This window comes from Naegleria lovaniensis, assembly GCF_003324165.1.
Source record: "Naegleria lovaniensis strain ATCC 30569 chromosome Unknown tig019, whole genome shotgun sequence".
In the NCBI taxonomy this organism is placed as follows: Eukaryota; Heterolobosea; class Eutetramitea; order Acrasida; family Naegleriidae; genus Naegleria; species Naegleria lovaniensis.
In genome coordinates, this window is record NW_025407840.1 from 320,883 (window position 1) to 347,511 (window position 26,629).

Here is a 26,629-nt window from a genome sequence, read left to right on the forward strand (position 1 = left end):
TTCATCCTTCTCATCGGCTTCACCTCCGAAAATTCTTCAGTCTCCTCATTCATCTCTTTCCAATGCAACACAACAATCCATTTCCATGGATTTTTACCAACTGGCTATGTACCACTTCAACAAGAAAGAATATGAATCGTGTATTGAAAATTTAAACAAATTATTGAAAAATACAACCAACACAACGGAAATATTCAAAATTAAACATAATATGGCCATCACCAAATATTTATGCGAGATCAATAGTAGTAATTTATACAATGAATTTTCCGAAGAAAAATTACTCTTAGAATTGGAAGAAATCAAACAATCTACAAAAAAACATTCCAATCATCAATTTCCTATTTTAATTTATAATCAAGCCGTGTTATACTACAAAAAAGAAAAGTATAAAAAAGTGTTAGAGTTATTAGAACCGTTATTTGAGAGTTTAGATCTGAACGATCAACACACAACTCAGTTATTGAAATATGATGAATTTTTAGTTTTGAAAATATGCTTTTTATTATTAGACATTTATATTGATGTCATGAAGTGCGTTGAAAAGACACTGATTGTTATCAAATATATTGATAATAACTTTCAGTCCATCATTCAAAGCTCTATTCCATCTCTCCCTCAATTGAACATTACAGAGCTTTCAATCACAGAATCTAAATTCAACATTTTCTACTACAAGTCTAAAATATCTGTTCTAAGAAAGGAGAGTTGGAGTACAACACTTGAATATATAAACTCTGCCAATCAGATTATTAAAAATGCTATTGCAAAGGATAACGAAAACAAATATATTAACGATTTGATGGCAACTAAATTATGTCTATTGGATTGTTTTTTAAAAATTACCAAGAAATCAAACAATGAAGAAACTTTCTCACAAATGATGAAAGAATGTATTGAAATTTTGGGACAACACAGAGGGAGACTTTCACCAGTGGTTTATTTTAATAACCTTGGTTGTTTGTTTCTGCATATGGACAACAAGGAGCCATCAATAATGTCTCAATTTTATTTTTCAAAGGCCTCACAAAGTGGAAACGCTCAAGCTCAATACAATCTCGCCTTTCAATTACTTTTGAGAGAATCTAAAAACATTGAACAAGTTGCTAGATGTCTCTCGCAAAACAATCCATTCCTTGAGCCCTATGAACTCTTCCACAAAGCATCTCTATCAATGTATGACAATCCATATATTTGGATTCGAATGGGTGAATGTATTTTGTGTGAAAATCAAAGACTACTCAAGAAAGATATTCATGAAGCGTTTCAACAAATGACAAATAGTCTATCTAATAGTCCAACTGTTTCATTGCCTGTTCTGGGAAATCAGTTAGGAGTGAAGAAGTTTTCAACCCAAAAAGAATTTGTTCAAACGTAAGTAGTGATTATGTGGTGTGTCAAGCATTGTTTACCTACTTGTGTGGCGTGTTAAACATTGTTTACCTACTGATCTACTTAGACACGAAGATTTAATAATGAAGCAAAACAAATATCATTTAGAATTACTGAATGACAGATTCACTCCGAAAGTCCTTGAAGAAATGTCATTGGAAATGGCAGAAAAATGTTTTCACAATGCCCTCAGTATTTTACAAACGATGATTAATGAATTTAAAAAACGATATCAAATGGGAGAGAACGTTACTAATGAGGATCATTACCAAGTTTCATTCTTTGTGCGATTACAACAAGCTCTAATGAATGTTACCCTGAAATTGGCCTATGTTTCACTCGCATTAGACAATCCACTGTTATCACTCTCCCATTGCAAAACCATCTTATCCCTTTCCTTGGCGTATTCCAATAATACTTCTATATCCATAGGAATATGTCCCATTCAATATACTATTATTGCTTTATGTTATGCATTTGAAGCATTGACGACGACCGATCAATCTGAAAAGATTTTTCAATTGATTTCACCTCAACAATTGCAAACACTATTGTCATATTTGCAACAACAGCAAGATAATTCCACGTTACAATTTGGTCTCTTATTGAATTTAGCAGTCATACATGTGATTCAAGGAAATTATGAAAAAGCTCAACAAACGCTGAATCATATCACGAGCGACCCTCAAACGTTGCACTCTGAAGTGAAACCTTATTTTTATTTGATACAACTCTATGTATTGATCGTGGAGGGTAAAACAAAACAAGCTTTGGAATTGATTGCAAATTCGTTTGGCCATCTGCGCCAATTCTAAAATGACTACATTGTTGTTACCGTTTAAGTAATATTTTAAATATTTTAAATTGTTTCATCAATGACTCTTTTCTTCGTCAAAGCACAAAATCTGACCGTTCAACGCTCGCATAACAAAACATGAACAACAACTCTCAGACCAAAATAAATCCAGTTTCCATTTGAGTTCCGAACAAAAAAATTAATTGAAGGCTGCTATTATATTCGCTTCCGACGCATGCGTGAATCAGTCGAAACCACCACAAATTAAAGCCTTCTTCACGGACAGTATTTGATCAACATCATTGATTCCCAATACCAACAATAACCATGTTCAATCCATTCTCCAATTTTACCTCTCCCAATAATAACCAATCACCACCGATTGCCGGTAGATACTATGACAAGTCCATTCTCTCTCCAAAATCACAATTCAGTTATAAAGGTGGTGAAGCATCATGTACCTATATTTGTCTTGCAGCCGTTGAACATTTCCTCCGAAACTACAAGAGAATGAGACACTATTGTTGTGTGATTGATGAACAATTTATGACCAAGAGTGGTCTACATCTCGACAACAGTTTAGATGCCTATGTTGATGAACTTAAAAAGCAAATAATTTCTGATATCGAACATATCATGACAGTTGGTGTTTGTAATGATCGACGAGTGGGATACACTTCATGTGACGAAGTATACAATAGTGTGGATCATTACAAGAAGAATCTCGAACTCAAATCCATGTTCATTGGTAAATTAAGAGACAATAATATTTTCATGCAATTATTGAAGGAAATTGAAGTACACTCACTACAAAACGATAAGCACATTACAGCTGTCGTATTGACCAAACCTCCTGAAACCATTGCCATCTTACACGATGGACAGTGCAGTAATGAAAAATTCTATTCTTGGTATATATTCGATTCACATCCTAGAAGATTTGAAAAAGGAGGAGGAGGTGGTTTTTACTTGTTCAAAGACATTCATGATGTTGACAATCATTTGAAAGAATTATTTTCAACGAGTTCAGTTGAAACATACAACCATGTTTTTAGTGGAGATTCTTACAAGATGGCATCGTATGCCATGTATGAAGCAACCATTGTACAATTGAAATCGAATCAAGCTGAAACAACAAGTGATACCAAGGCTCAGACAACATCCACTCCTGTCTCTCTTCCCACAACTATGGACAGCAACAAGCAAGTATTGAATCAGACTTCATCGAATCAAACATTATTAACACCCAATGTACCTTCCTTGGTCAAGAACAATGAAGAACTGGAACAACGATTGAAAACATTAGAAAGTCTCACAAGACGACAATCAGAAGAAATTCAAACGTTAACCATGTTGTTAGATGAAGAAAGAAATCATTCGCAACAAGTCCAAAACGAAAATTTAATGCTCAGAAACAAAATTCTCAATCTCAAACAACAAATTGCAAACAAAGGTAACAACAAACCATTATTCGATTTATTTGACAATTTTTTGAACTAATTCATGAACGTTTTAAATTGTAAATAAACAAAATATTGAGTTGTATAAATACAACATACAGATACCAATGGTATGCTGACATGCCTTTCATTGCACACTTGTGTTCCTTTGAAGCTCATATTTGTTGGGACGTGTGAGAGAGAAGGACTTTCGCCAAGTCTGATCCTCTTGCATGCAAACACGCACCTCAAGGAAAAGCCTTAAAAAAAAATGCCTCTTCTCATTCATCAATCTCAACACCGACACACCAACAACACCGCTCCATCTCCGATGAAAATCTTTTTAATTTATTCTCTCACATTAATAGTATTGACAATGATGATGGTACAATTGACTCTCGGAGGATGTGTCATGACTTCTAACGGGTTCCAAAACGGAACTGATTATCCAACCGTTCCTTGGAAAACACCTTTTCATTTACCAAGCGATTATGAAAATGTTTTATCAGCAATGTGTCCACATTTAGCTTCTCAAACAGTGTGTTGCAATACCACACAAGTAGACAAGATGAAGGACAATTTTGTGTTGCTTGATATGGTGTAGGTTGACATTTTTTTCTCATATTGAAAATGATTTTGGATTGTGATACATTCTTGACAATGGTCAAATGAACAACGGTCATTACGTCAAATGATTGGAATTCATGATAAAAGATTTTGGAGATGTCCAGCATGTGTCTTGAATATGAAGAAAATGTGGTGTGACTTTACATGCAATAATCAACAAGATACATTTGTTGCTATTTCTGCCATGAATCCAATTCCTAAATACAAAGACTATATTGCACAAGTAGATTTTTATCTGTCTACTGATTTCCAAAATGATTTATGGGCGAATTGCAAAGATGACAAGATGGCAGCACAACCAGTCAAAGAACAATATCCTAACGTTCAAGCATTTCTTCAAGGTCTTATTCAAAAATCAACACCAAATCCAAACATTACCTATGTTTTTCAAAAACTCGATGCGTTTGATACGACAAGTGGCATTCTCCATGAACGAATTACAATTACCAAAAGATTGAAACCACTCCGAGTACCAAAAGATGTCGAAGATATTTATGATGATTTAACAGAAAATGATTACAAAAAGGAAATTCGATCAGCAACACAAGATAGAAAGAGAGTGAGAAACTTGTTACAAAGATTGAACGTACAAGAACAAAAACCAGTGAGTGATCAATTATCTTACTACAATGGCACTCTGTTTCAATGCTCTTTAATTTGTCCTTGTGCTTATTGTGAACAATCGTGTGGAAAAATTACACCTGACTATACTTGCTCCATGTTTGGATTGCCATGTTATATCATTGTCACTATTGGTGGAAGTATTTTACTTGGATTATTTGTGATTGCAATTATTGGAGCTTTATTCGATCGAGGATGTGAATGGATGAGAAGAAGAAAATCTAGAATTGTTGAAGAACATCATAATTACAATTCAGTGAACTCTTCAATACCACCAGCAGCTCATAGATATAGTACTTTTAATTAGAAATTGTTTTAGAAACAACAATGAAAGTAATGGCCTTGCTGATACTCTCGAGGTCGTAATTCGTAAATTAAAAATCTTTTGATGCAACCAACCAATGAACCAACCAGTCTGTGACCTGTGTTTCACCTCCTGAACATCGATATAGGACTGAATAAATTTTTGCAACGAACTAGAGGTTCGAGTGGTTGCTCGATGTGGGTGTTGAGCCAAAAAAAATGACTCAAAACAAACGCTCTCATACTCCCAACAACACTTCCGACAGCAGTGATTTAAAATCATCAAAAAGAGTGAAATCCGATGAAGAAGAAACCATCCAAACCTCCGATGAAGAAAATGATGACGAATTATCGGATGATGATGAGACCCATCTCAACTCAAAGGCTCATCAATTGGATGTCATTCTCAAAGTAACTTCCAGAACTATTACATTACTCAACAAGGCTAACAAAGTCATTTCCATTCCTAACGATGATGAAAACAAATTGCAATTTGGAATTACTGAACCATTAATTGAAGAGTATAATCATAAAATTGCAAACAAATATTTAATGTCTTCGTCATCAAGTGAATCACCAACTAGTCCCAATACTTTTGATGAAACAGACATGTCCATATTTTTATTCACCATGTATAGTAACAATAGTGGACTTTCGCTTCATAAATACCAAACAGAAGGGGTTTTGTGGTTATTGAAAAACTATTTAGAAAGGAAGAATGTCATTCTTGCAGATGATATGGTATGTATCATACGTGCTCTTTTCTGAATATTCTGTTTGATCTTTTGTTATCCGCAATACTACTACTACTACTACTACCATTACTTTCCATTCGCACGATCATCTCAATAACAGGGTATTGGTAAAACTGTTCAAGTCATTTCAACCATTAATTATTTAATCAAGTTTGAAAAAATCAAAGGACCTTTTCTCATTGTTGTACCAAAATCTATTCTAGGTAATTGGGTCAATGAATTCAAAAAGTGGCAAGTTGAACCCATTAATGTTCTAGCATATTATGGGAGTATTGAAAAAAAGAGAGCTCTTCAAAAATATGCTGTGTTTTTAGATGAATCTATTCAAAATAGATATCTATTACCTAATGTTGTCATTACAACAAAGGAATCACTTTCTCGTCAACATGTATTTGACACAATCTATTGGAAATATATAGTGATTGATGAAGCTCACTTTCTATCTAATCAAAATAGTAAGGTTTACAAAAAGATGAAACAACTCAAATCTGAGGCCATTCTGTTGTTAACTGGAACACCTCTTCAAAATAATTTATCACAATTTTATTCTCTTTTGAAATTTTTAAATCAAACAAAACCTTTCAATGACTCTCTCAAAGATTTTAAAAAATTATATGAAACGAATATCAAGGAATTTGGATCAAGAATTAAACAAATTATGCTTCGTAGAAACAAAGAAGAAGTTTTAAGCAATGTCATCAAACCAAAAGAAGAATATATTCTATTATTAGAGCCCACTCCTCTTCAAGAAGATTGTTTCAGATTTGTTAGAGAACAAATGGAAGAAGAAGATGACGCAGAGAATTCTCTTCAAAATGTGATTGACTGTATGAAAATTGCCAATCATCCATTTATTTATTTATTAGATAAGAGCTCACACGTATTTAGTAATGACCTCTCAACCAAATCATCCACAAGCCAGACACCTGCTTACGCTTCTGAAACAGATCCCATCTTTAATTCTCAATATTTTTCCAAATTTCTCTCGACTCTCACTCGTGAATACATGTTAAAGAAAGTCATTCAAACAAGTAGCAAATTTATTGTGTTGGATTATTTACTTGAAAAACATTTTAGTGAACAAAATAAGGTTGTTATATTTAGTCAATATACAACCACATTGGATATGATTGAATACTATCTCATTTGTAAGAATTATCGATATCAACGATTAGATGGTAGCAAATCGATGGAAGAACGTGAACTTTCTATTGAAAGTTTTCAACACGAAAATTCTCAAGATTTTGTATTTCTATTGAGCACAAAAGCAGGTGGTTTGGGATTGGTAAGTTTACTCTATTTGATCTAGATTCTTGTTGATACATGCATGAATCATTCCATAGAATTTAGTCTCTGCTAATGTTGTAATTGAATTTGATATGATGTGGAATCCACACAATGATGATCAAGCTACAAATCGATGTCATCGAATTGGTCAAACAAAAACAGTCTATGTTTACAAGTTTTTAATAAGAAATTCTATTGAAGAAAAAGTGTTACAATTTGCTCACGAAAAGCTCACAATGGCTACTAAAGTATCCTCTCATATGAAACGAAATTCATCCATTGATATTGATTACTATAATAGTAATATTCTAAGTAGAATGAAAAATAAGGAATTGAAAGCAATTTTACAACAAAAGAAGAAACACAAAGATTACTATTCTATATCCACCATGTATACACAATGGAAAGAATATGATTATCAAAGTCAATTTTTAAATTTAACTTTGGATAATGCATTTACATGGTATAGTAATGATGATATTCAATCTCTTATTTCCATCTATCAAAAGTATCCAAATATGGAATATTTATTGAACTATTCATCTACTCAACGACCACAACGTCATGGAAATCACTGGAGTGGAGATTTAATCAAAATTTATCATTCAAAATTTTTAGAAAAAATGTTAATGGAATTGAATGATATCGTTTTGACTGCATCGAACAAGTCTCATCCCAAAGGAACGAGTATCACTACAAGTCGTTGTTCATTTTTCAATATTGAAATTGAAAATGATGATTTTCTCATTGTTCCATTCAATACATTCCTTCAAATACATAAATATTATACAGATGAAGATTTTGAACAAGTGTTAAAGAGTGGATGTAAATCAACCAAGAATAGACAATTTCTACAACATCTATCTCCTCTATTGTCGCTGGAAGAATTAGACATACTCTTTGACAAGTATTTGGATATGAAAAACATTGTTGAGAGAATTCAAGAATTAACAATTTGTGAGCTCTCTGATAGAGAATATTTGAAACAAATGGTGCAATTGTTACTGGAATTGGGTGCATGTATTTCCAAAAATTTTCACAAACCTTATCACATCAAACAAGTATGGGAATGGATACAGAACCATTTGAACATTTCTGATGATATGCATCAAGTTTACTTGTCCGTGATGGAACAAAGAACAACAACGATACAGCAACTTGATAGAAATTCAAGAAAGAAGAAACCATCTCGCAAGTGATTGTTGAGGAGCACCATGACAAGGACGAGAATTATAAAATTTTATGAAAAACACATCTCGATTCATTGAAAAGTCTCTCCACACATAGATAAAAATACATTTAAAAAATGCAAAAACCAGCAGACCCCAACGAACCCAACGAACCCAACGAACGAACATGCTCTCCGAAATCATCATCTCCGATTTTAAAATCCAACCCTATCAATTACAATAAAACAGCAACAACAACCAATCATAGAACAACTTCATCATGGTTCTCTCCTCTCTTCAAATTATCATCCTTCAAGTCTTATTATTCCTTCCTTTCAAGCCTCACACCTAGTACCTTTTCCAATTCCATTTCAAAAGAGGCTCTTCTATCCTTTACATCAACTTGTTCATCCCGAGTGAGTATTATAACAAGATTCCTTTATAAAATTCCTGAACCATTTCGCTCTGTTGCCTCTGCAGGAATTTTGTCTGTGGTGGTGTTCGCATATTTTGATCTTAAAGAGTCATCAGCAGATGAAACCATCAGTTATTGGACTGGAATTCCAGCTATTGATCTAACAAACGTATTTAGAAGTAGATTGTATCATAAAAAAGAGACTGCGTTTTTAGTGAAATTTGACACTCCCTATCCTTTTGAATCTGAATTTGATTTATTAAATGAAAATGCTTTTAATTTTTCAAAAGAATGGCATGACTATTGGCGAGAAATGAAATTAGATTCAAATCCTCCCAATACTCCAGAAGAAGATTTAATACACCCATTAGACTCACATATATTCACACTTCGGAATGGAAAGCAAATAGATATGGAACATTTATGGTTTTTATATTTGCAACTACATTCAATCAAATATGATACCATCTCAGAGTTAATTAGAAATAATAAGGTCTCCAATGATTTAATGTATGATTTGAAAATAGCAAGTACAAGAGATGAAGAATTTCGACATTTGACTCAAAATTATATTGTGAATAAGGATCTAGACCATTCTAACCACACTTCTAAATCACTCGATGAACTCATTCAACAGAATATTTCTCATCAAAATTCATATTCCATTCTTCAAAAAAGAAAACTCAATGAAGAATATCAAAATCGATTAATCACCAAGAAGGATCTTCTCACTCCACAAGACTATTTGAGACTTTTTTATACTGAAAATAGAGCCTATAGATTTAGTGCATTGTACGATAGGAATTTTATCAAATAGTGTGTGACATGAATTAAACACTAGTATTTTTGAAATTTTAAAACTCACTCGATCATAATTTATATCACCAGCACTATTTTCCATACTCTCTTGCCTAATTCACAAAAATGTCAACTGCCAAAAAGAATTCTTGAAAAAAATGCAAGCCACAACAAACACACCACAAAACAAAATGGAAAGCAACAACAACAATTTTAATACTCATTCTCAACCACCCATGGTTCCCTCCACAAATCATCCTTCAACAATAGCCTCATCATTTCCTCTAACTAGTACTCCGAACCATCCTCACAACAACATGAACAACAACAAGTATTCAAATTTACCACCAGATCACATTCTCAACAAACAACATTCAAAAATTAGTATCAAACAAGTACAAAAACCAACTCAACCTTCTGCTCATAACTCTGCTGTAAATGTTCATTCTACGATTGCTAGTACGAGCAGTGGTAGTGGTGGTGGTGGTGGTGCACTAGTGACGAATAATGAAGAAGAGTCGTTTCATCACAAATTAACCACTACTAGCAACACCACTCACTCCACGACATTTTCCACATCCACAAGTCCGACCACTCTTATAGCGCCAACAATCATGATGAACCATACCATGGTGACACCCATAACAACAACAACAAGTTCTCAAGTACTTGATGAAACGAATAATTATGGTCTTCAAACATTGTCCAAGAATCGAGTCGTGGCAGATCTTACAAACATTCAACCGTCTTCTTCTTCCAATATGAATATGAATAATAATAATAATATTAATAATACTACTAGTAACACTACTACTACTACTAATAATAATAATAATAATACTCTGATGAATCAATCATCATCCAACATCATGTTGAATGATACCAATAATCATTGTATCACTCAAATTCCATCCTCTGCCTCTACAAACATTCCAAAGAATACTTTGAAATTTCTTGTAGATGCTCATTCCATGAAATTATTATCTGAATGTTGCAATACCATGCCCAACAATCAAAATTCTTATTTTCACATTCGAATTGGAAATTCCAAACAATTAGAAATGGAAATTACAAGACATGCCAATCGAATCAAATACTTTTCAAATTCATGTGTTTATGACAACGAGTCACAAACAAAGAATTGGAGTCACTGTTTTAGAATTGAAAGTGAATACATTGATGATAAACCATTACTCTACATTCCTATTACTGGTTCCATTCAATTAAATGTTGAAATACCAAATATGGATATTCATTTGCATGACGATCATTCAGTGAAATATGATTTGAGATGGTGCATTGATTGTGCAAGTCATAATGCTGGGTGTATTTTGTTACCCATTAGATATGGATATAATTGTGTATTGTTATTGAAAATGATGAGATTGGAATATGTTGAATTTATTGCTGTGAAATCAGTCGATTTGTATTATTTCAAAAGTTTAGTATCATCCAATTCAAGTATTCAGCATGTGATGAGCAATAATAATAATAATACTGCTGCTCATACTACTTCAATGAATCAAGTCATGAACAGTGCAAACAATGTGATGAACAGTGTGATACATAGCCTTGCAAATATTCATCACATGCAAACCGCTTCTCAGAGTAAGCAGTTGTTGCAACAAACACACCACAGCAATACGACTAGTAGTACAACTGCAACTCCTTCCTCAAGCTTCACGACTGAAGATAAGATGGATACTTCGCATGACTTGGATTTTTCTAAATTGCAAACGGATGAATCACTGAGCCAATAGTATATTGTTGTTGTCACTTCATGCTTCACTCTCTCCTCACATAAATTTGCAAATACTTTACAAAATTGAAGAATTTATTCGTCTTTTCAACAAGACATTTTAACAATCAATCTATTCTTCAATGCATTGAAGACAACACCACCATCGCCACCACTACCACCACGTGCTACGATGCAACCTTGTGATCATTCATCACAGTCATTCGACTCCTCCTCCCTAGAGTACATACTCTCACTCCGAGCATAATGATGATCAGACACAACAATGTGAACATCGCTCAATGGAGCATCTTCTCTCCATAAAATTTCAAATAATTTCTTGTGCATTTGTGTGAATGTAGCACTCGTATCAGGATAGGTCACATAGAGAACAAAACATGACGTATTGCAAGCACCTCTCACTCGATGATTCATAACAAGTGAATGATCAAAATAATCACTCAATTTCACAAAACCATTCACTCCTCCTTCAGAATATAAAAAATATAAATCTGGTTTCTCATACGATGATGCGATCATTGAACCTTTCAAATAAATTTCATCCAATACATAATTTGATTCAAATTGTTTCGAATAATTTGGTGCAGCAGTACTATCAATGACAAACGGTGTTCCATTTGGTGGTGTTTGTGTGGATCGATTTGCAAACCCTCTTCCATATTCAATAAATTTATCTTCACTCGTTCTAACGATCGTTGTATAACTTGTACAATAAATTTGTTTTGGAACATAATTCAAATTGTCAATATACTGAATATCAATATAACTTCCTGTAGCAGAATGCATGTTTTCATAGTGATTATTACTTCCACCCACACAAATACTCGAATCATCGAGAAGAGCAACAAAACCAAAACTATGAGTTTGTAAATCAATAATTGGTCTTCGTGTTGTAAATACAATTTCTTTCCAAGTAGTAGATGTGTTACCAGGTCTGTATTTGTGTATTTACCATAATGAAATATTTGTGTTTACCATAATGAAATATTTGTGTTTACCATAATGAAATGTTTATCAATGTATCAAATCATTCATGCCAATGTATCAAAATGGCATGTAGTTGTGTTTATCAATGTATCAAATCATTCATGCCATGTAGTAGTAATAACATGTAGTAGTAGTAACATATGTTGGTTTAAAAATGTGTGTGTATGCCAAGGTCCAATCGAAAAATTAAAATTTTAAAGTTCAATTAGAGTTCAAAGAGAGAGATCAGAGCCATTCATTGTGTCCCGAGTGAATATATATGAAAACACACACACCACTCACTTACCGACACCAAATCACTTGACCACTAATTCTAATTTCACAATGATTGGTCACACAAAAACTCAATGAATAGGCACATTCGACATGAGTAATCTCTCGATTCACAATACCTCCACTCTGATCCCAATATGGATCAAAAGCTAGTGCACAATCTAAATTATTGGAATGTTTTGGAACATCCACTCCAACATTGTCATAATGATTTTGATCTCCACCATACAAGACACATCGATTCAATGTTGAATCATAGACCAAATAGAGCATTCCATAAGTATCACCTCGAATGGCAACTACTTTTAATCGTTCTCCATCAAATTTCATCATATATCCAACAGGAGTAACAAAACTTGATGAATTATTATCAATATCATAGACATGGACTCGACCACTACCTGCTTCGAGAACATAAATTCTATGAGAGACACATAATATTTGTGCAATGTTTCTGAAATCTTGTGGAAGTTTTACAGAATGAAAACATGATCGTTTGATAAAGCCTTCAGGGTCGGTGTTGAGTTGCGAAGAAGAATGTCCATAATATGTATTGGTTTTCATGACATGAAATTCACGACTTGTTGTTGTTGTGGTAGAGAGGATGGAAGAAGGTAAATAAATATGATAGGGTTGTTGTTGTTGTTGATGTTTCGTTGCATGAATAGGACGATACATGCGATCATTGTTATTCTTATTTTTAGAACCACTCTTGGAAGAAGCAGCAGAACCTACACGATCCATGTCGGATTGTTGATCCGATTCATTGGTTCGACTCGGAGAAGAAAAGAAGTTTTTAATTTTGCTGATCATGATGATGTGAATGGGGATCAAAATTCAAACGTTTTGCAACAACAACACCAACTGGTTGAGAGATTTGAGAATATTTTTAAAATGGTTGGTCTTGGTTGACGAACTTGGAAAGTTTTTGTTGGAAGCAAACATCCCAAAAAAAATTTATTTAAGAAATATGTACAAAGAATCCCATTGAGATTCTAACTAGACGAAAAAGTAGTGGAATTTGCCAACAAAAAGGCTTGGATTTCTGGCCAATTCTTGTCAATACAAGGTAGGTGTCGAATTGCATCACGGTCTATTGTGGATTGAAACATCACAAAAAAAATGTCATCCAACCAACAAGAACAACAATTGGAAATTGAGGCTCTTCAATCCATCTATCCTACTGAACTTACACTTCTTTCCGATACTCATTTTAAAATTGAAATATTCCCATATACTGTTGAATCCGAAACTGAAGTCAATGATGTTGGAATTACTTTGGAAGTAACGTATCATGATGATTATCCGAGCTCATCAATACCTCATTTTGATATTTATAATACAAGAGGAAATATTACCAATCGTACAATGAATGAATTGAAAGAATTACTGGTAGATACTGCTAATCAATTTATGGGTACCTCTTGTGTTTTTACTCTTGCTAGTACCATTCAGGAATTTCTCATCAAGTATCAACAAGAACAATCATCATCCGAGTCGACTACAGCAACATCATCAGCCTCGGGTACTTCCTCATCATCAGCCAATGACTCATCTTTGGATAGATTTACAATGGACTCTGAAGTTTTAGTTTCGAATATTGGACGAGGAACACCAGTCACTCCCGAAAATTTTAAAGAATGGCGTGATAAGTTTGTTCAGGAACAACAAAAAGTTATGGAAAAAGAAAGAGCAGAAAAAGCAAAACGATTTCCTGGAGCCAAGACTGGAAGGCAAATCTTTGAAGAGCGTCAACAATTATTGATTAGTAAAATTGGTGAAGAAGCTGCACAGCAATATGTGGATGAAGATGAAATTGATGAGGAATTATTCTTGAATGAAGAAGATGAGGAAGATGATTATGTTGTGGACGAAGAACAAGAATAAAAACACGAGCTGAACTTGGACATTTAATAACGAGAATTCTCAAAGAGTCTTGTTCCCCTCACACACTACTGTCCGCAGCATTGTAAACACGGTCTCAACAACAACAAGCCAACTTTGCCCTTGAAAAAAATGTTGAAACAATCCTTCATTCATCTTTCCTCAGCCATCAACAAGCAACCATCAGCACCACTTCAATTGTTGAAGAAGGCTGTCATTATTCCATTCCAACAACGCTTTCTTTCATCCGCCAATCAAGAACTCATTACTCATTCTGAACAATTCAATCTCACTCCCGAACAATTGGAATATCAACAACTTGCCAAAGACTTTACCAACAAACATTTTCAAGAACATATTGTCTCGGAATGGGATCGTAATAAAACATTTCCAATGGAGACCTTGAGAGAAGCCGCACAATTAGGCTTTGGTGGTATTTATGTCTCAACCGATTATGGTGGTACAGGTCTTTCTCGATTGGATGCAAGTATCATTTTCGAACAATTAGCAAAGGGTGATGTCTCTACCACAGCCTATCTCACCATTCATAATATGTGTTGTTGGATGATTGACCAATATGGTACTCCACAACAAAAGGAACGTTATTTACCTGCGTTATGTAGTATGGAAAAGTTTGCATCGTATTGTTTAACTGAACCTAATAGTGGAAGTGATGCTGCCTCATTGAGAACAAGAGCAGTATTGAGTGAGGATGGAGAGAGTTATGTGTTGAATGGAGAGAAGGCTTTTATCAGTGGTGGTGGAAGTAGTGATGTTTATTTGGTCATGGCCAAGGTGAGCAACGGCACTGCAAGCTCAAAGAAGGAAGAATCGAGTGCTGATGCCATTACTTGTTTCATTATTGAAAAGAACACACCTGGATTATCATTTGGTAAGAATGAAGTGAAATTAGGATGGTATGTACATTTGGACTTGTTCATATTGATATTGATGGATTTACATGTTTAATGTTGTTGTTGATATTGGTGGAATTTGAAAACTATTTTCCTATTGCTAATGTTGGGAATGGAAATTGAAAACTATATCATTTAAAAATCACGACTCTTGTGGCTGAAATGTACGGATATATTGTTATGGAATATTATTTGAATGATGATTAAAAAAGGAATACACAACCCACTCGTGCTGTCATTATGGACAATGTCAAAGTGAAAAAAGAAAATATTTTAGGTGAAATTGGACAAGGTTTCAAAATTGCCATGCAAGGTCTTGATGGTGGTAGAATTAATATTGCAACATGTAGTGTTGGTGGTGCTCAACAATGCATGAACATGGCAGGTGAATATTTACACACTAGAAAACAGTTTGGAAAGCCACTTTCTAATTTCCAACATTTACAATTCAAATTAGCAGATATGGCTACTCGAGTTCATGCTTCTCGATTAATGGTGAGAACAGCAGCTGCTCAATTAGATATGGAGAAATCATCACATTCAACTACATTTTGTGCAATGGCTAAAAGATTTGCTACCGATGAATGTTTTGATGTGGTCAATGATTCTCTTCAAATGTTTGGAGGATATGGATATTTGAATGAATATGGTGTTGAGAGATATTTAAGAGATTTACGTGTGCATTGCATTTTGGAAGGAACCAATGAAGTGATGAGATTAATTACCTCACGATATTATTTGAATTTATATAAGGGTGGACAACAATAGACAAAACGAGAATATTGATACACGTGCAATGTATTAAACATATATGTTTTGTGAATTTTGAGAATGAGTCATGTTTTTTGAATATTGAAAATGGCCATTCAACATTGAAGTTCCATTGTTGTTTCCATCAATCGCAAGAACAAAAATTGGAAAAAAGGCTTTTTTCATAAAAAACAATGCAAACACCGAGTAGTCCCGAACTGAGGCTACACACTTTACGCAACAACAACAACAATGGTTGTGCTCCTAGTCCAACAATACTCATCGGAGAGGATAATAGTAGTGATGATGATGAGATTCAATCCTTTGATCCAGAAGAGAAGAGTAGTGATGATGTAGAAGAATTAATCACGAGTCGTCAATATGATTCAACAAAACATCAGGATCCACCCTCTCCAATTTTAGGAATCGCTAATAGAAATTATTATTCCAATGATACAAAAGCATTAAATGATTCATCAACGAAAACATCATCAACTACCAAGGCTCGAACCAATAATCTTTCACCTCCGATATTATTATCGGAACAAGATCATTTACAAACATTGACGAATAATAACATTTACAATACCAATCTCACTCAAAACAAATGGAGTAAATTAATGACTCCATTCGATCTTCAACTCACTCAACAATTTGATATGAAACGATCCTTTATATCATCAAAACATGCAAATCTGCATGACAACAATAGAAAAAAGCAAGTGGTTCTGAAAAATCAATCATCCTCCATCGACACGAAGAATGAAGAAAATGAATTCTTTTCTGATAGTCCATCAAAATATCTTGAACAAATTCAATTCTCACAAATACCAGCTTCATTAATGATACCATCCAGTAGTGATAGTAGTAGTGGCAGTGACAATAAGACGACGGATCGTTTATCTGCTTCACCACTCTTTTCACTAGAAACAATGATTGTCAATGCAAATTCCAAAAAAACAAACTCTTCCACCCATGACATGAATAATTCTCATGACGACACATTCCAAACTCCATCGTCTCGATACAATACCACTTTATCAACCCATTCTTCAAGCTCTAGTACTATGAATAGTACTTGTATGAATAATGATCCTTTGAATACCTCTCTATTAGGAGATGATTTATTATTGGATGATATCCATGAACAACAAGTATGTCAAGTGAAAGAACAACAGTCCAATTCTTACTGTGGAAGTACCACGGAGAAGCATTCACCATCCATCATGAATCCCTTAAATGTGTTGTTACTCAAACCTTCTAAAGCAACAACAACAAAAAAGAAGAAATCATCACCTCATGCATCCACAACATCTGCCTCCTCTACTCATACTGCAGCACCCAAACAAGTTGTGAAAATTAGAAATAATGCAGATCGAAAAGCATTTGAGAGATCAAAAAACAAATTTGAAAGTTGGTTAAAATCATCACCTGATAAGATTGTTGCGTTAGAATCAACTGCATCCACAATAGAAGAAGAAGAGAAGTGTGTCAATGAGACGATGAGTAGTGGTGGTAGTACTAGTAGTAGCAATAGTAATAATAATAATAGTAGTAGTAGTATTCAGGTTGTTGCACCAAAATGTATAGCTCAAGAAATCCATGAGCCAATCCATCTTATCCCTAAAGATTCCACTCTCATTACTACTACTACTACTAATAATGAAAAGGTCAATACTCACTCAGAACCCAACTCACCTACCAATAAGAAGAGAAAAACAATCCCTTCATCCGCAACTTTAAAGCTTAAAAGAAAGAAGTGCACTATTGCAATCCAGAATGATCAGAATGGTCATCCTAGTTCCAACATGTTGTGCACATCCATTACTGACACTCCAATATTAGAATCTCATCAGACGAACACAACCAATATAACTATTCCATCAACCACAAGAACAACCACTCCAAAAATATCAACAACCACTCATACAACACCACTCTATGATTTATATTTCACATCAGCAGATGGACTCTGTTTCTTATTAGGTGAAGAATGTAAACACTGTCATCAATGGTTAGAAAAACAACATATTGAATCGAATACCAATGAACATTCAGGTTACATGACATGTATTCATTGCAACTCAATAAGAAACAAATTCAAACCATCCTTGACCATCAAACAAGTTGTCGATGGTGGTGATCCTAGTACGAGTACAACAACCCTTCGAATTGTTTCTTACATTCCCAAAAACAAGTTATTAGAATTATTATCAAATATTCAACAAGTGAATTCAGAAAAACTCTATGAAAATCATGAAGAATTATTTTGGAATGCACTCTATCATTATGGAAGTATCAAAGAATGTTTGGAAGATCATACTTGTGTAAATCATAGTATATGCAGTAGTAGTAATAGTAGTAGTACTAGTAGTAATATCAACTCGAACACGAGTAATGATAATAATACCAACAACAACAACAACACGAGTCATACATGCAGTGGTGTATCAAATAATCAAAAATCTCATAAGAGCAGTGGTAGTAGCAGTACAACAAAGGAAAAACGAAAAAAAGAGACATCCAAGAAAAAAGAAATCACACAAACAAGGAAATCTACCAAAAAACAACTCTCACAAAAAAGTCTATTTGATTTTATGAAATAATGATTCGAAGAATGCATCATGGTGGATTTCATGCAGGCAGGACGCATCATATCACTTGACGTTCTTAATGGAATGAGTGTGTGTGCGTGTGTGGCTGTGTCACATACCATCGATTCTCTCGAGAGTGTGTTGAACGCGAATTCATCAACCACCAGAGAGTTGTGAACGAATACACTTAAAGCCTTAAAAAAATGGACGTTACCACTGCAGCCAATCTCAATCCAGCCGACGAAGACAATATTGCGTTGAGTCGTGATCGTAGTGGCTTTGGTGCTGCCATTGAAGGTATTCAAAAGACCATCGAATCTGCAGCAAGTATCATTGGTGAAGAAATTAGTGGTGGTGGAGTGGATGATGAAACGAGTGATGATCTTATTGAGTCTCAACAACAAGAATCATCCCTCGAAGATGTTCAGCATCTCTTGAAACCTTTCAAACCCATTCATGCATTGAGATTCTTTGGTACCATCTTCCTCACCTACTATTTATGGATGTGTACAATGTTCCATCATGGTCAATTCATTTATCCTTCATCCTTCTCACATTCTTATTCGTTCTTGAAAGATCAACTCTTGAAACCAATCTTCATGTATGCACTTCCAAGTGATTATACATGTATTTGGATGTATTCATTATTTGTACTATGGAGTGGTTTACAATCCATTCTTGCCATGTCCTCTCCATCGTATCACATGTATTATTCATTCATTATGAATATCTTTTTAGTATTTATATTGAATGTCACCAATTTATTACCAGTTGTGGAATGGTATGAACATTTCATTGCACTCTTTACTTGTTCATTGGTAGGAGGATTGATTTTAGCAAGTTTGTCCAAAACTAGTTTTACTTATCAAAGTAAGAAGAGAATGAAGCAAATTCCAATCCATAGTGGTATTGGTAGTGGTGGTATTGGTAGTGGTGGTATTGGTAGTGATAGTGGTGGTATTGGTAGTGGTATTGGTAGTGGTAGTATTGGTAGTGGTGGTAGTATTGGTGGTGGTAGTACCACAGGTGCTGAGGATGTGAGTGCGACTGAGGATTTGATGATGAATATAGGTCCAAGTTCGACGAGCTCGACTCGTACTCAACCCACTACTACTGCTGAAACAATGACACCAATCACCTCTTCCTCAACCACCACCACCACCACTCGAATTTCACTTCCATCCATTGATATGGGTTACAATTTATGGTTCATTCTCTCGTTGAGTGTGGTTGCTAAACAATTTGAATTGTATGAATACATTTCATATCCTGTAGCATGTCAAATGATTGCAACATTCCTCATTTGTAATTACATGATTCAACTCTATATGAATAGTAGTGTCATGGGTTCCTATGATGGTGAAAATGATCTCATGGATGTCTTGGATAAGAGTGTTGTATTACCATTCTTTAATACCATACCATTGATTCATCAAATTCATCAAGTTTCATTATTGAATAATACTACTACTACTGGTACTACTACTGGTACTACTACTGGTACAATTACTACTACTATGTATGATTCCATTCCCATTCTACCCATTGTACTCTTTTTAATAGGTTACTATATTTGGAGCATTTCCAATACTCAATACATGTATTTCAAGCAAGAGTATTACTTTCATGGATCTACAACAAATGATATGAAATCTACGACAGTACTACTACCACATCGTACCATTTCATCCTTTCCTTACTTTTTATTGAGTAAGACTCTCACACCTCGAGTGGTGAGTTCTCGAGATGGATCCTATATTCTTGCTGATAGTGGATGGTTATTGTGTCGAAATATTGATTTGAGTGGAGAATTATTAATGGTATGGTCACTCTTTTTATTGAATATTCATGGTAGTGGTGGTCTTTATGGTATATTTAATACGAGTCGTGCGAGTAGTGTTGGTGGTGGTCTTTCGACTGGAATGATGAACATGTACCATACTAGTAGTAGTAGTAGTACTTTTCATTATTTCATTCCACTCTTATATGCCATGTTGAATACATTGGATATCATTACGACAGAGAGAAATAGGCACTTGTATTATTCGAGACAATATGCACAGGATTGGACTCGTTATTGTAATATGGTTCCTTACAGTTTGATACCTTTTGTTTATTGATTCAGATCGATCATATGGTGTGAATGAGAGAGAGATTGAGAGAGAGATTGAGAAACACAACAACATCACTATTGGTGTGTGTTGTTATTATGTGTTATTGTGATGTGAACCTTTCACTTGAATTAAAAAAATGCTTGATTCAAAAATTCAACCATTCTCTTCTCATGACCACCACTACCACCACCATCACCACCATCACACACCACCACCACCACAATCATCGGAACACTCTCCATTGTTAAATCATCATGTTGAGATCATTGATCAAGACTACCATGGTCACAATGATACTCAATATTACCAACATGTGAATCGTTCGAATGAAATGAATTCATCAACATCTCACTCACCTATTTCCTTCTCACTACTACTGACTCGATTATTGAAACTCATACATCACTCGTGTTTATCTCAAGATTACAAAAAAACCTTCCTCTTTTATTTCACATCATTTCTATTACTTGCTAGTTTCATTGTGTTTGATGTACTTTCTACGTTATATTTTAAAAAATCATTGAATTTATTATTTCAATATCCTTTTCTAGCCTCTGAATTGAATTATATCATTACTTGTGTCTTGTTTTTTATTGGACATTATATCTATTCTGAAATTTATTATCCCATGAAAAATAAGAAATTAATGATGATTCATGAAACGAATTCAAGTATCAATGTAGTCACAAGTTCAAGTATTCATTCAAATATTCATGATTCAAATATTCATGAAACTAGACCTATTCATTCAAGTATTCATGAAACGAATTCAAATATTCATTCAAGTATTCATGAAACGAGTTCAAATATTCATTCAAGTATTCATGAAACTAGTTCTATTAAACCTACTGAAACTTGTAATTCTCCAATTCCCAACCATCATTCTCTCTATTCTATTCATTATTTAAATATTTCCATTTGTAATATTTTTGAAACTTTATTTCAAATTATTGGATCCAATGGAATGGGAAAGAATAGTGGAACATTAATGGTATTATTAGCACAAATGAATATACCATTATCAGTACTGTGTACATTGTTAATATTTAAAGAGAAATATAATACATTACAATGGTGTGGAGTTGTATGTATTTTATTAGGAATATTTATTGTCGTGATATTACCTTATTTAGTATCATTGAGAGAATCTACAATAGAGGGAGGATCATCATCACTCTTCTATGCGTGTATTTTTGTCGTGAGCTGTTTCTTTAGTGTTGGACAAAGAATGTATGAAATGTATATTTTAAAGAGAGCCATCAAGAAACATCGATCAACTAGGAAGAATGTTGTAAATTCAAGTTTGAAGAGAATGGTCAATGAAAATTCAAATTTGAAGAGAATGGTCAATGAAAATTCACATATACCTATGGAGAGTCATGTTCCACTCAATGTCTATACACTTGGATTCTACGAAAGAATTTATGAATTGATTTTAAATACTCTCATCATGTTTCCTCTCTATTATTTCTTTATTACTCAATACGAATCATTGAATTCATTTATTCATGATATGAATATGGCATTTAACAATGTTTTATTTGGAGAAAGACAAGGATGGATCACCGTTGTCGTATTCAATATTTTCAGTTATATTTGGTTACAATTGAGATTATTATGTGTGCAATATATCAATGCTGATATTACGTTCTTTGCTAATGCATTTGCATTTCCTTTTTGTACACTAGTTTTTGCATTACCATTTATGAAATTTATTATTCCTGAACAATCATCCATTACAGCCTATCATATTGTGAGTATTGTGGTGTTATTTATTGGGTTGGTATTGTATGGAATTGGAGAACGACGAAGAAAACGTCAAGTTGAAAAAAACTGATTTGTTTGACATGTTCATTTACGTATTGGTAATTACACATTGTATGTACATCAAATGTGTGAGATATTCCCGATCGGGATGGATATTCATTCCCACCACTCTACACTTTTCTCAATTCGGAAAGTTCTCTTTTCAATAACGATTTTTTACTCTCAAGCTCTCTGAGATTGGCTTGGAGATGACTAATTTCTTCTTCACACATTTGACACTGGACCTGAAGTTCTCGATTTTCAAAAGTAATACGTTGTTGTTCCTCAGTCAACATTTCTATTTGTTGTTTCAATTGTCGAATTTGTTCCGTAGTCACCACCATCTTTGTGATTGAGTCGTGATTATTTTGATCAATTTTTTTTAAAATGTTGTTGGCAGCTGCGAATTATCGGCACTGAGATTTCGAGTTGGTCCTACTGAAAAACCAACAAAAAGGCAGTTACAAAAATACTTCTTATTTATTGGTCATTGAAAACTTCTTTTCATTGGATTTCAAATATTTAAATAATGCTGTGTGAATCCAATCACTTGGTTTGTAAAATGATGATTTTCTAGCTTCTTCAACACTCTGTTTCTTGTGCAATACAAGTAAATCTCTAGTTTGGGAATCAATCAATGCATGAAGAGTATTCACTGGATCTTCTGCAAATTTCTTCATAAATTTCATCTTTTCAGATCGTTGTTTAATGTCTTGAATGACATTTTGAATATTCTTATTAATATTTTCAATTTCTTCATTGGGTTCATCATTTAAAATCTTTTCAATCGAAGCATTGGTTTTAGCCTGATGAGGAGTATTCACTTGAACAGGAACATCTTTTTTAGATGCACCGTTGAATGAAGAATGCTGTTGAGAGAGTGTTCCTGCTGCTGTGAATGGTTGTTGCAAGTTTGCATCATTGGTTGGTGAGAATGGAATGGGATGAATAATCTCTGCTACGGTCGAGTGGATGGGAATGGTGAGAAGAGATTTGACTTTTTTGAGAATTTCTGTATAGGAGAGAACAACATGATTGGAAGAGTTGGAACTTTCTTGATCTGTTGTAGTTGTAGTAGTTGTAGAACCAGTACCCATAGTAGAACCAGTAATACCAGTAGTCGTAGTAGAACCCATAGTAGTACCCGTACTTGATGCTTGAATAAGAGTCAACAATTCATCACATCGAATCAAGGATTTGTCTTCACTATCATACAAACGATTCTTGGTAATATATTCCCAAATCATGGATAGAATTTGATTCAATGTAAAGGTTTCTTCATCATGATGGTCCATACCAGTACTACCCATAGAACCAGTAGTAGTGGTAGTACCCATAGAACCCATAGAACCAGTAGTACCCATAGAACCCACACCGGAACCAGTACCCAATGAATCCAAAGAATGACCAACACTACTCTGACCACTTGCTCTTCGACTATATTCTTCAGTGGAATGAATCAATCTCTTCAAATACACATTTGAAATCTCATAGAGAGGAGGATCTTGTTTGAAATGAAATAATAATTTCAATGGATAGACATTTTGAGGATATAATTCATATAATTTAGAAAGATTCACTCGACGAGTAAATGTAAATCCATCCTTCATAGGTTGAGAAGGTAATGAATTCCATTCAATAAAATCTTCACCTCCTGAAAATACACTTCTATCTAATTCAATAATCATTGATTTTAAGAAATTTGTAAATTTGTAGTGTTCAATGGTAGCCATATTACTACTTGTTCTAACAATACCACCTTGAATTCCAAATCTCCATTCTTCTTCTGTTTTTGAGATTTGTTTTCGTTGATGTGTGACATAGATTCGTAATGTTTCACTTGATGTTTCATTATTTAATAATAATTGACGCATATGTTGTTTCTTTTCAGAGAGTAAGACATCCAATCGATGTTCATAATTTAAAAGAATGGAATAAATTTCACTTTCCGAGATGGTATCTTTGACTTTTTCAGGTAATTGAATGTAATCAATTTTAGATTTTCTAAAGTGTTGTTTTGGGAGTGAGTTGGTGTTGTTTTGGGTGGGTTGTTTTTGGGTGTTTTTTGTTGGGTGTTTTTTGTTGGGAGTGAGTATTGTTGTTGTTGTTGTATTATTGGAATTTGGTTGTTCATCGTAATGTTGTTATTGGAATTTAATGATGGAATTGATGATGGAATTTCATCGTGATGTTGTTATGGGAATTAAATGATGTTGTTGTTGGAATTTAATGATGGAATTGTTATGATCATTCATTGGATGAATCAAAGAGATTTAAAGTTTTTTAATCATCTACTACTTTGAAAAACACTTACTTTTGTTGTTGGAGGTAGGGATTGTTGGTCGCCATCACGGGGTGAGTAGATGACATGGTATGTTGTTGAAGGAATGTACTCAATGTTCGTTTGTTTGCATTGTCATTCACTGTTTAGTGTTGTTGTTGCTGATCATGGTCCGAACCAATCAGAAGAATGTAACGTACCTGTATTTACTGGTGGAGCAGAATTGAAGAAGGGTTGTTGCATTTTTTTATGTTATCCCTTTGTGCCAACGAATTTTATTTGCAAGGCTGGACATGAAACACCCTCACTTTCATCACATAAAGAGGTATTGCTTATGTTCTTATGATGTGGTTATTACGGTTTGACTATTCAGCTTGTATTTGCCTTTGAAAGATCTGTTCATTTAAACCTCGAATTACTATTTAACCTGTTTTGACAATATTGGGCTGGTGGATACGGCCTCCTAAAGAACAAGCTTTTCCATGCTTTCTCTTGTGCACCAAACTTCACAATTGTTTGAAAAACTTTTCAACAAGTGTTTTGAATCAAGTCGAAAAGAAGAATGTTGTGAAAATCAAGACAAGAATGCTGAAAATGAGGACAAAAACCAAGAAAGAGTAAATCCTTTCTCACTTGATTGGAAGGCTCAATAACATTCCATTAATCAAATTATTATTATTAAAGACCTAGCATGGTTGAGAGAAAAATTGAATTGTTCTGAAAAGAAAGGCAGTCTGGCACCGCAACAACACCCTCCTTCCCATTATGTTTAGAATTCACAACACTTTGTTGTATTAACTGGCCTTATTTATCATTGATTTGCTCAGTTATTTCCTTTTACAATTTTGTGACTGCGATTGGCTTTGGCCTTATCATTGATGGATTTTCCAACTTCTTTTTTACATTTTATCCGTCGTTGATTCGCTCAACGATGTGTTCGTCTCATTATTGCGATGTTTTTCAAGGAACATGGTTTGTATCAATTTCTTGTTTAACAAATTGGTATTGTGCTAAACTATTTTATGATCACTTGTGGGGAAGTAGACTTGAATATTCTTGATTTGGTTTCAAATTAACAATGTGTTGATGATTTGATTGAAGCACTACTAACATATAAATGATCTATATTCATCCCGGTATTGTATAATCAAATTTAAACCAGTCCACATTATGTTACAGATAAAGCGTCCAAGAATGCTGGTTCCAATTCGTTGTTAACAAGTATTGTATAATAATATCATAATTACGATATTCTGGATATTAGCAGGATATAACACATCAATTTTCTGTTACTTACATACACTCGTTACATGCAATTTAGGCTATTTATCGAGAGGTATTTATTGAATCCATCCTTTTAATTTATTTTAACTTTAATAATACATTACTATGTAAAACAACTGAAGAATGACATGCCCTAGATAATAGTAATCTTACCTGGGCAAAGATGATGAAACACGTAGTTAAGCATCATTAACATTGTTTACGAATTCTTAAACATCTTTGCGTTCTATGCTTTTCGCTGGGTATTGTCAAACAATGATAAACATAATACTCATGTCTTCATCGCAAGTCATATTTGAAGAAAATGAAGATTGCACGCTGAAGCATATTGTTCCTCTATGAATCACTGAAGATATGTTTGATTTAGAAAAGTTGAACGTT

At 34.0% G+C, this 26,629-nt stretch overlaps 13 protein-coding genes across 13 annotated transcripts; 11 read left to right on the forward strand and 2 right to left on the reverse strand.

Annotated features, from left to right (window-relative positions):
- Window positions 1-106: 106 nt before the first annotated feature.
- C9374_003382 (uncharacterized protein) lies at window positions 107-2,207 on the forward strand (the record flags this gene model as incomplete). The annotated part of the gene is made up of 2 exons (XM_044692904.1): window positions 107-1,374; window positions 1,460-2,207. 2 exons carry the CDS (start codon window positions 107-109, stop codon window positions 2,205-2,207), a joined length of 2,016 nt encoding a protein of 671 aa, XP_044549560.1.
- Window positions 2,208-2,515: 308 nt separating this feature from the next.
- On the forward strand, window positions 2,516-3,688 carry C9374_003383 (uncharacterized protein; the record flags this gene model as incomplete). The annotated part of the gene is made up of 1 exon (XM_044692905.1): window positions 2,516-3,688. One exon carries the CDS (start codon window positions 2,516-2,518, stop codon window positions 3,686-3,688), a length of 1,173 nt encoding a protein of 390 aa, XP_044549561.1.
- A 210-nt stretch (window positions 3,689-3,898) lies between these two features.
- C9374_003384 (uncharacterized protein) lies at window positions 3,899-5,182 on the forward strand (the record flags this gene model as incomplete). The annotated part of the gene is made up of 2 exons (XM_044692906.1): window positions 3,899-4,227; window positions 4,342-5,182. 2 exons carry the CDS (start codon window positions 3,899-3,901, stop codon window positions 5,180-5,182), a joined length of 1,170 nt encoding a protein of 389 aa, XP_044549562.1.
- Window positions 5,183-5,397: 215 nt separating this feature from the next.
- Window positions 5,398-8,419, forward strand: C9374_003385 (uncharacterized protein; the record flags this gene model as incomplete). Its single annotated transcript, XM_044692907.1, has 3 exons — window positions 5,398-5,919; window positions 6,034-7,218; window positions 7,277-8,419. 3 exons carry the CDS (start codon window positions 5,398-5,400, stop codon window positions 8,417-8,419), a joined length of 2,850 nt encoding a protein of 949 aa, XP_044549563.1.
- Window positions 8,420-8,526: 107 nt separating this feature from the next.
- C9374_003386 (uncharacterized protein) lies at window positions 8,527-9,621 on the forward strand (the record flags this gene model as incomplete). Its single annotated transcript, XM_044692908.1, has 1 exon — window positions 8,527-9,621. The coding sequence occupies one exon, from the start codon at window positions 8,527-8,529 to the stop codon at window positions 9,619-9,621; it is 1,095 nt and encodes a 364-aa protein (XP_044549564.1).
- Window positions 9,622-9,760: 139 nt separating this feature from the next.
- Window positions 9,761-11,362, forward strand: C9374_003387 (uncharacterized protein; the record flags this gene model as incomplete). The annotated part of the gene is made up of 1 exon (XM_044692909.1): window positions 9,761-11,362. The coding sequence occupies one exon, from the start codon at window positions 9,761-9,763 to the stop codon at window positions 11,360-11,362; it is 1,602 nt and encodes a 533-aa protein (XP_044549565.1).
- Window positions 11,363-11,547: 185 nt separating this feature from the next.
- Window positions 11,548-13,434, reverse strand: C9374_003388 (uncharacterized protein; the record flags this gene model as incomplete). Its single annotated transcript, XM_044692910.1, has 2 exons — window positions 11,548-12,295; window positions 12,635-13,434. The coding sequence occupies 2 exons, from the start codon at window positions 13,432-13,434 to the stop codon at window positions 11,548-11,550; spliced, it is 1,548 nt and encodes a 515-aa protein (XP_044549566.1).
- Window positions 13,435-13,743: 309 nt separating this feature from the next.
- Window positions 13,744-14,508, forward strand: C9374_003389 (uncharacterized protein; the record flags this gene model as incomplete). Its single annotated transcript, XM_044692911.1, has 1 exon — window positions 13,744-14,508. The coding sequence occupies one exon, from the start codon at window positions 13,744-13,746 to the stop codon at window positions 14,506-14,508; it is 765 nt and encodes a 254-aa protein (XP_044549567.1).
- Window positions 14,509-14,637: 129 nt separating this feature from the next.
- C9374_003390 (uncharacterized protein) lies at window positions 14,638-16,187 on the forward strand (the record flags this gene model as incomplete). The annotated part of the gene is made up of 2 exons (XM_044692913.1): window positions 14,638-15,422; window positions 15,632-16,187. The coding sequence occupies 2 exons, from the start codon at window positions 14,638-14,640 to the stop codon at window positions 16,185-16,187; spliced, it is 1,341 nt and encodes a 446-aa protein (XP_044549568.1).
- Window positions 16,188-16,363: 176 nt separating this feature from the next.
- C9374_003391 (uncharacterized protein) lies at window positions 16,364-18,775 on the forward strand (the record flags this gene model as incomplete). Its single annotated transcript, XM_044692914.1, has 1 exon — window positions 16,364-18,775. One exon carries the CDS (start codon window positions 16,364-16,366, stop codon window positions 18,773-18,775), a length of 2,412 nt encoding a protein of 803 aa, XP_044549569.1.
- A 191-nt stretch (window positions 18,776-18,966) lies between these two features.
- On the forward strand, window positions 18,967-20,883 carry C9374_003392 (uncharacterized protein; the record flags this gene model as incomplete). Its single annotated transcript, XM_044692915.1, has 1 exon — window positions 18,967-20,883. One exon carries the CDS (start codon window positions 18,967-18,969, stop codon window positions 20,881-20,883), a length of 1,917 nt encoding a protein of 638 aa, XP_044549570.1.
- Window positions 20,884-21,013: 130 nt separating this feature from the next.
- On the forward strand, window positions 21,014-22,714 carry C9374_003393 (uncharacterized protein; the record flags this gene model as incomplete). Its single annotated transcript, XM_044692916.1, has 1 exon — window positions 21,014-22,714. One exon carries the CDS (start codon window positions 21,014-21,016, stop codon window positions 22,712-22,714), a length of 1,701 nt encoding a protein of 566 aa, XP_044549571.1.
- A 445-nt stretch (window positions 22,715-23,159) lies between these two features.
- Window positions 23,160-25,207, reverse strand: C9374_003394 (uncharacterized protein; the record flags this gene model as incomplete). The annotated part of the gene is made up of 3 exons (XM_044692917.1): window positions 23,160-24,687; window positions 24,998-25,106; window positions 25,165-25,207. The coding sequence occupies 3 exons, from the start codon at window positions 25,205-25,207 to the stop codon at window positions 23,160-23,162; spliced, it is 1,680 nt and encodes a 559-aa protein (XP_044549572.1).
- Between the last annotated feature and the right edge of the window lie 1,422 nt (window positions 25,208-26,629).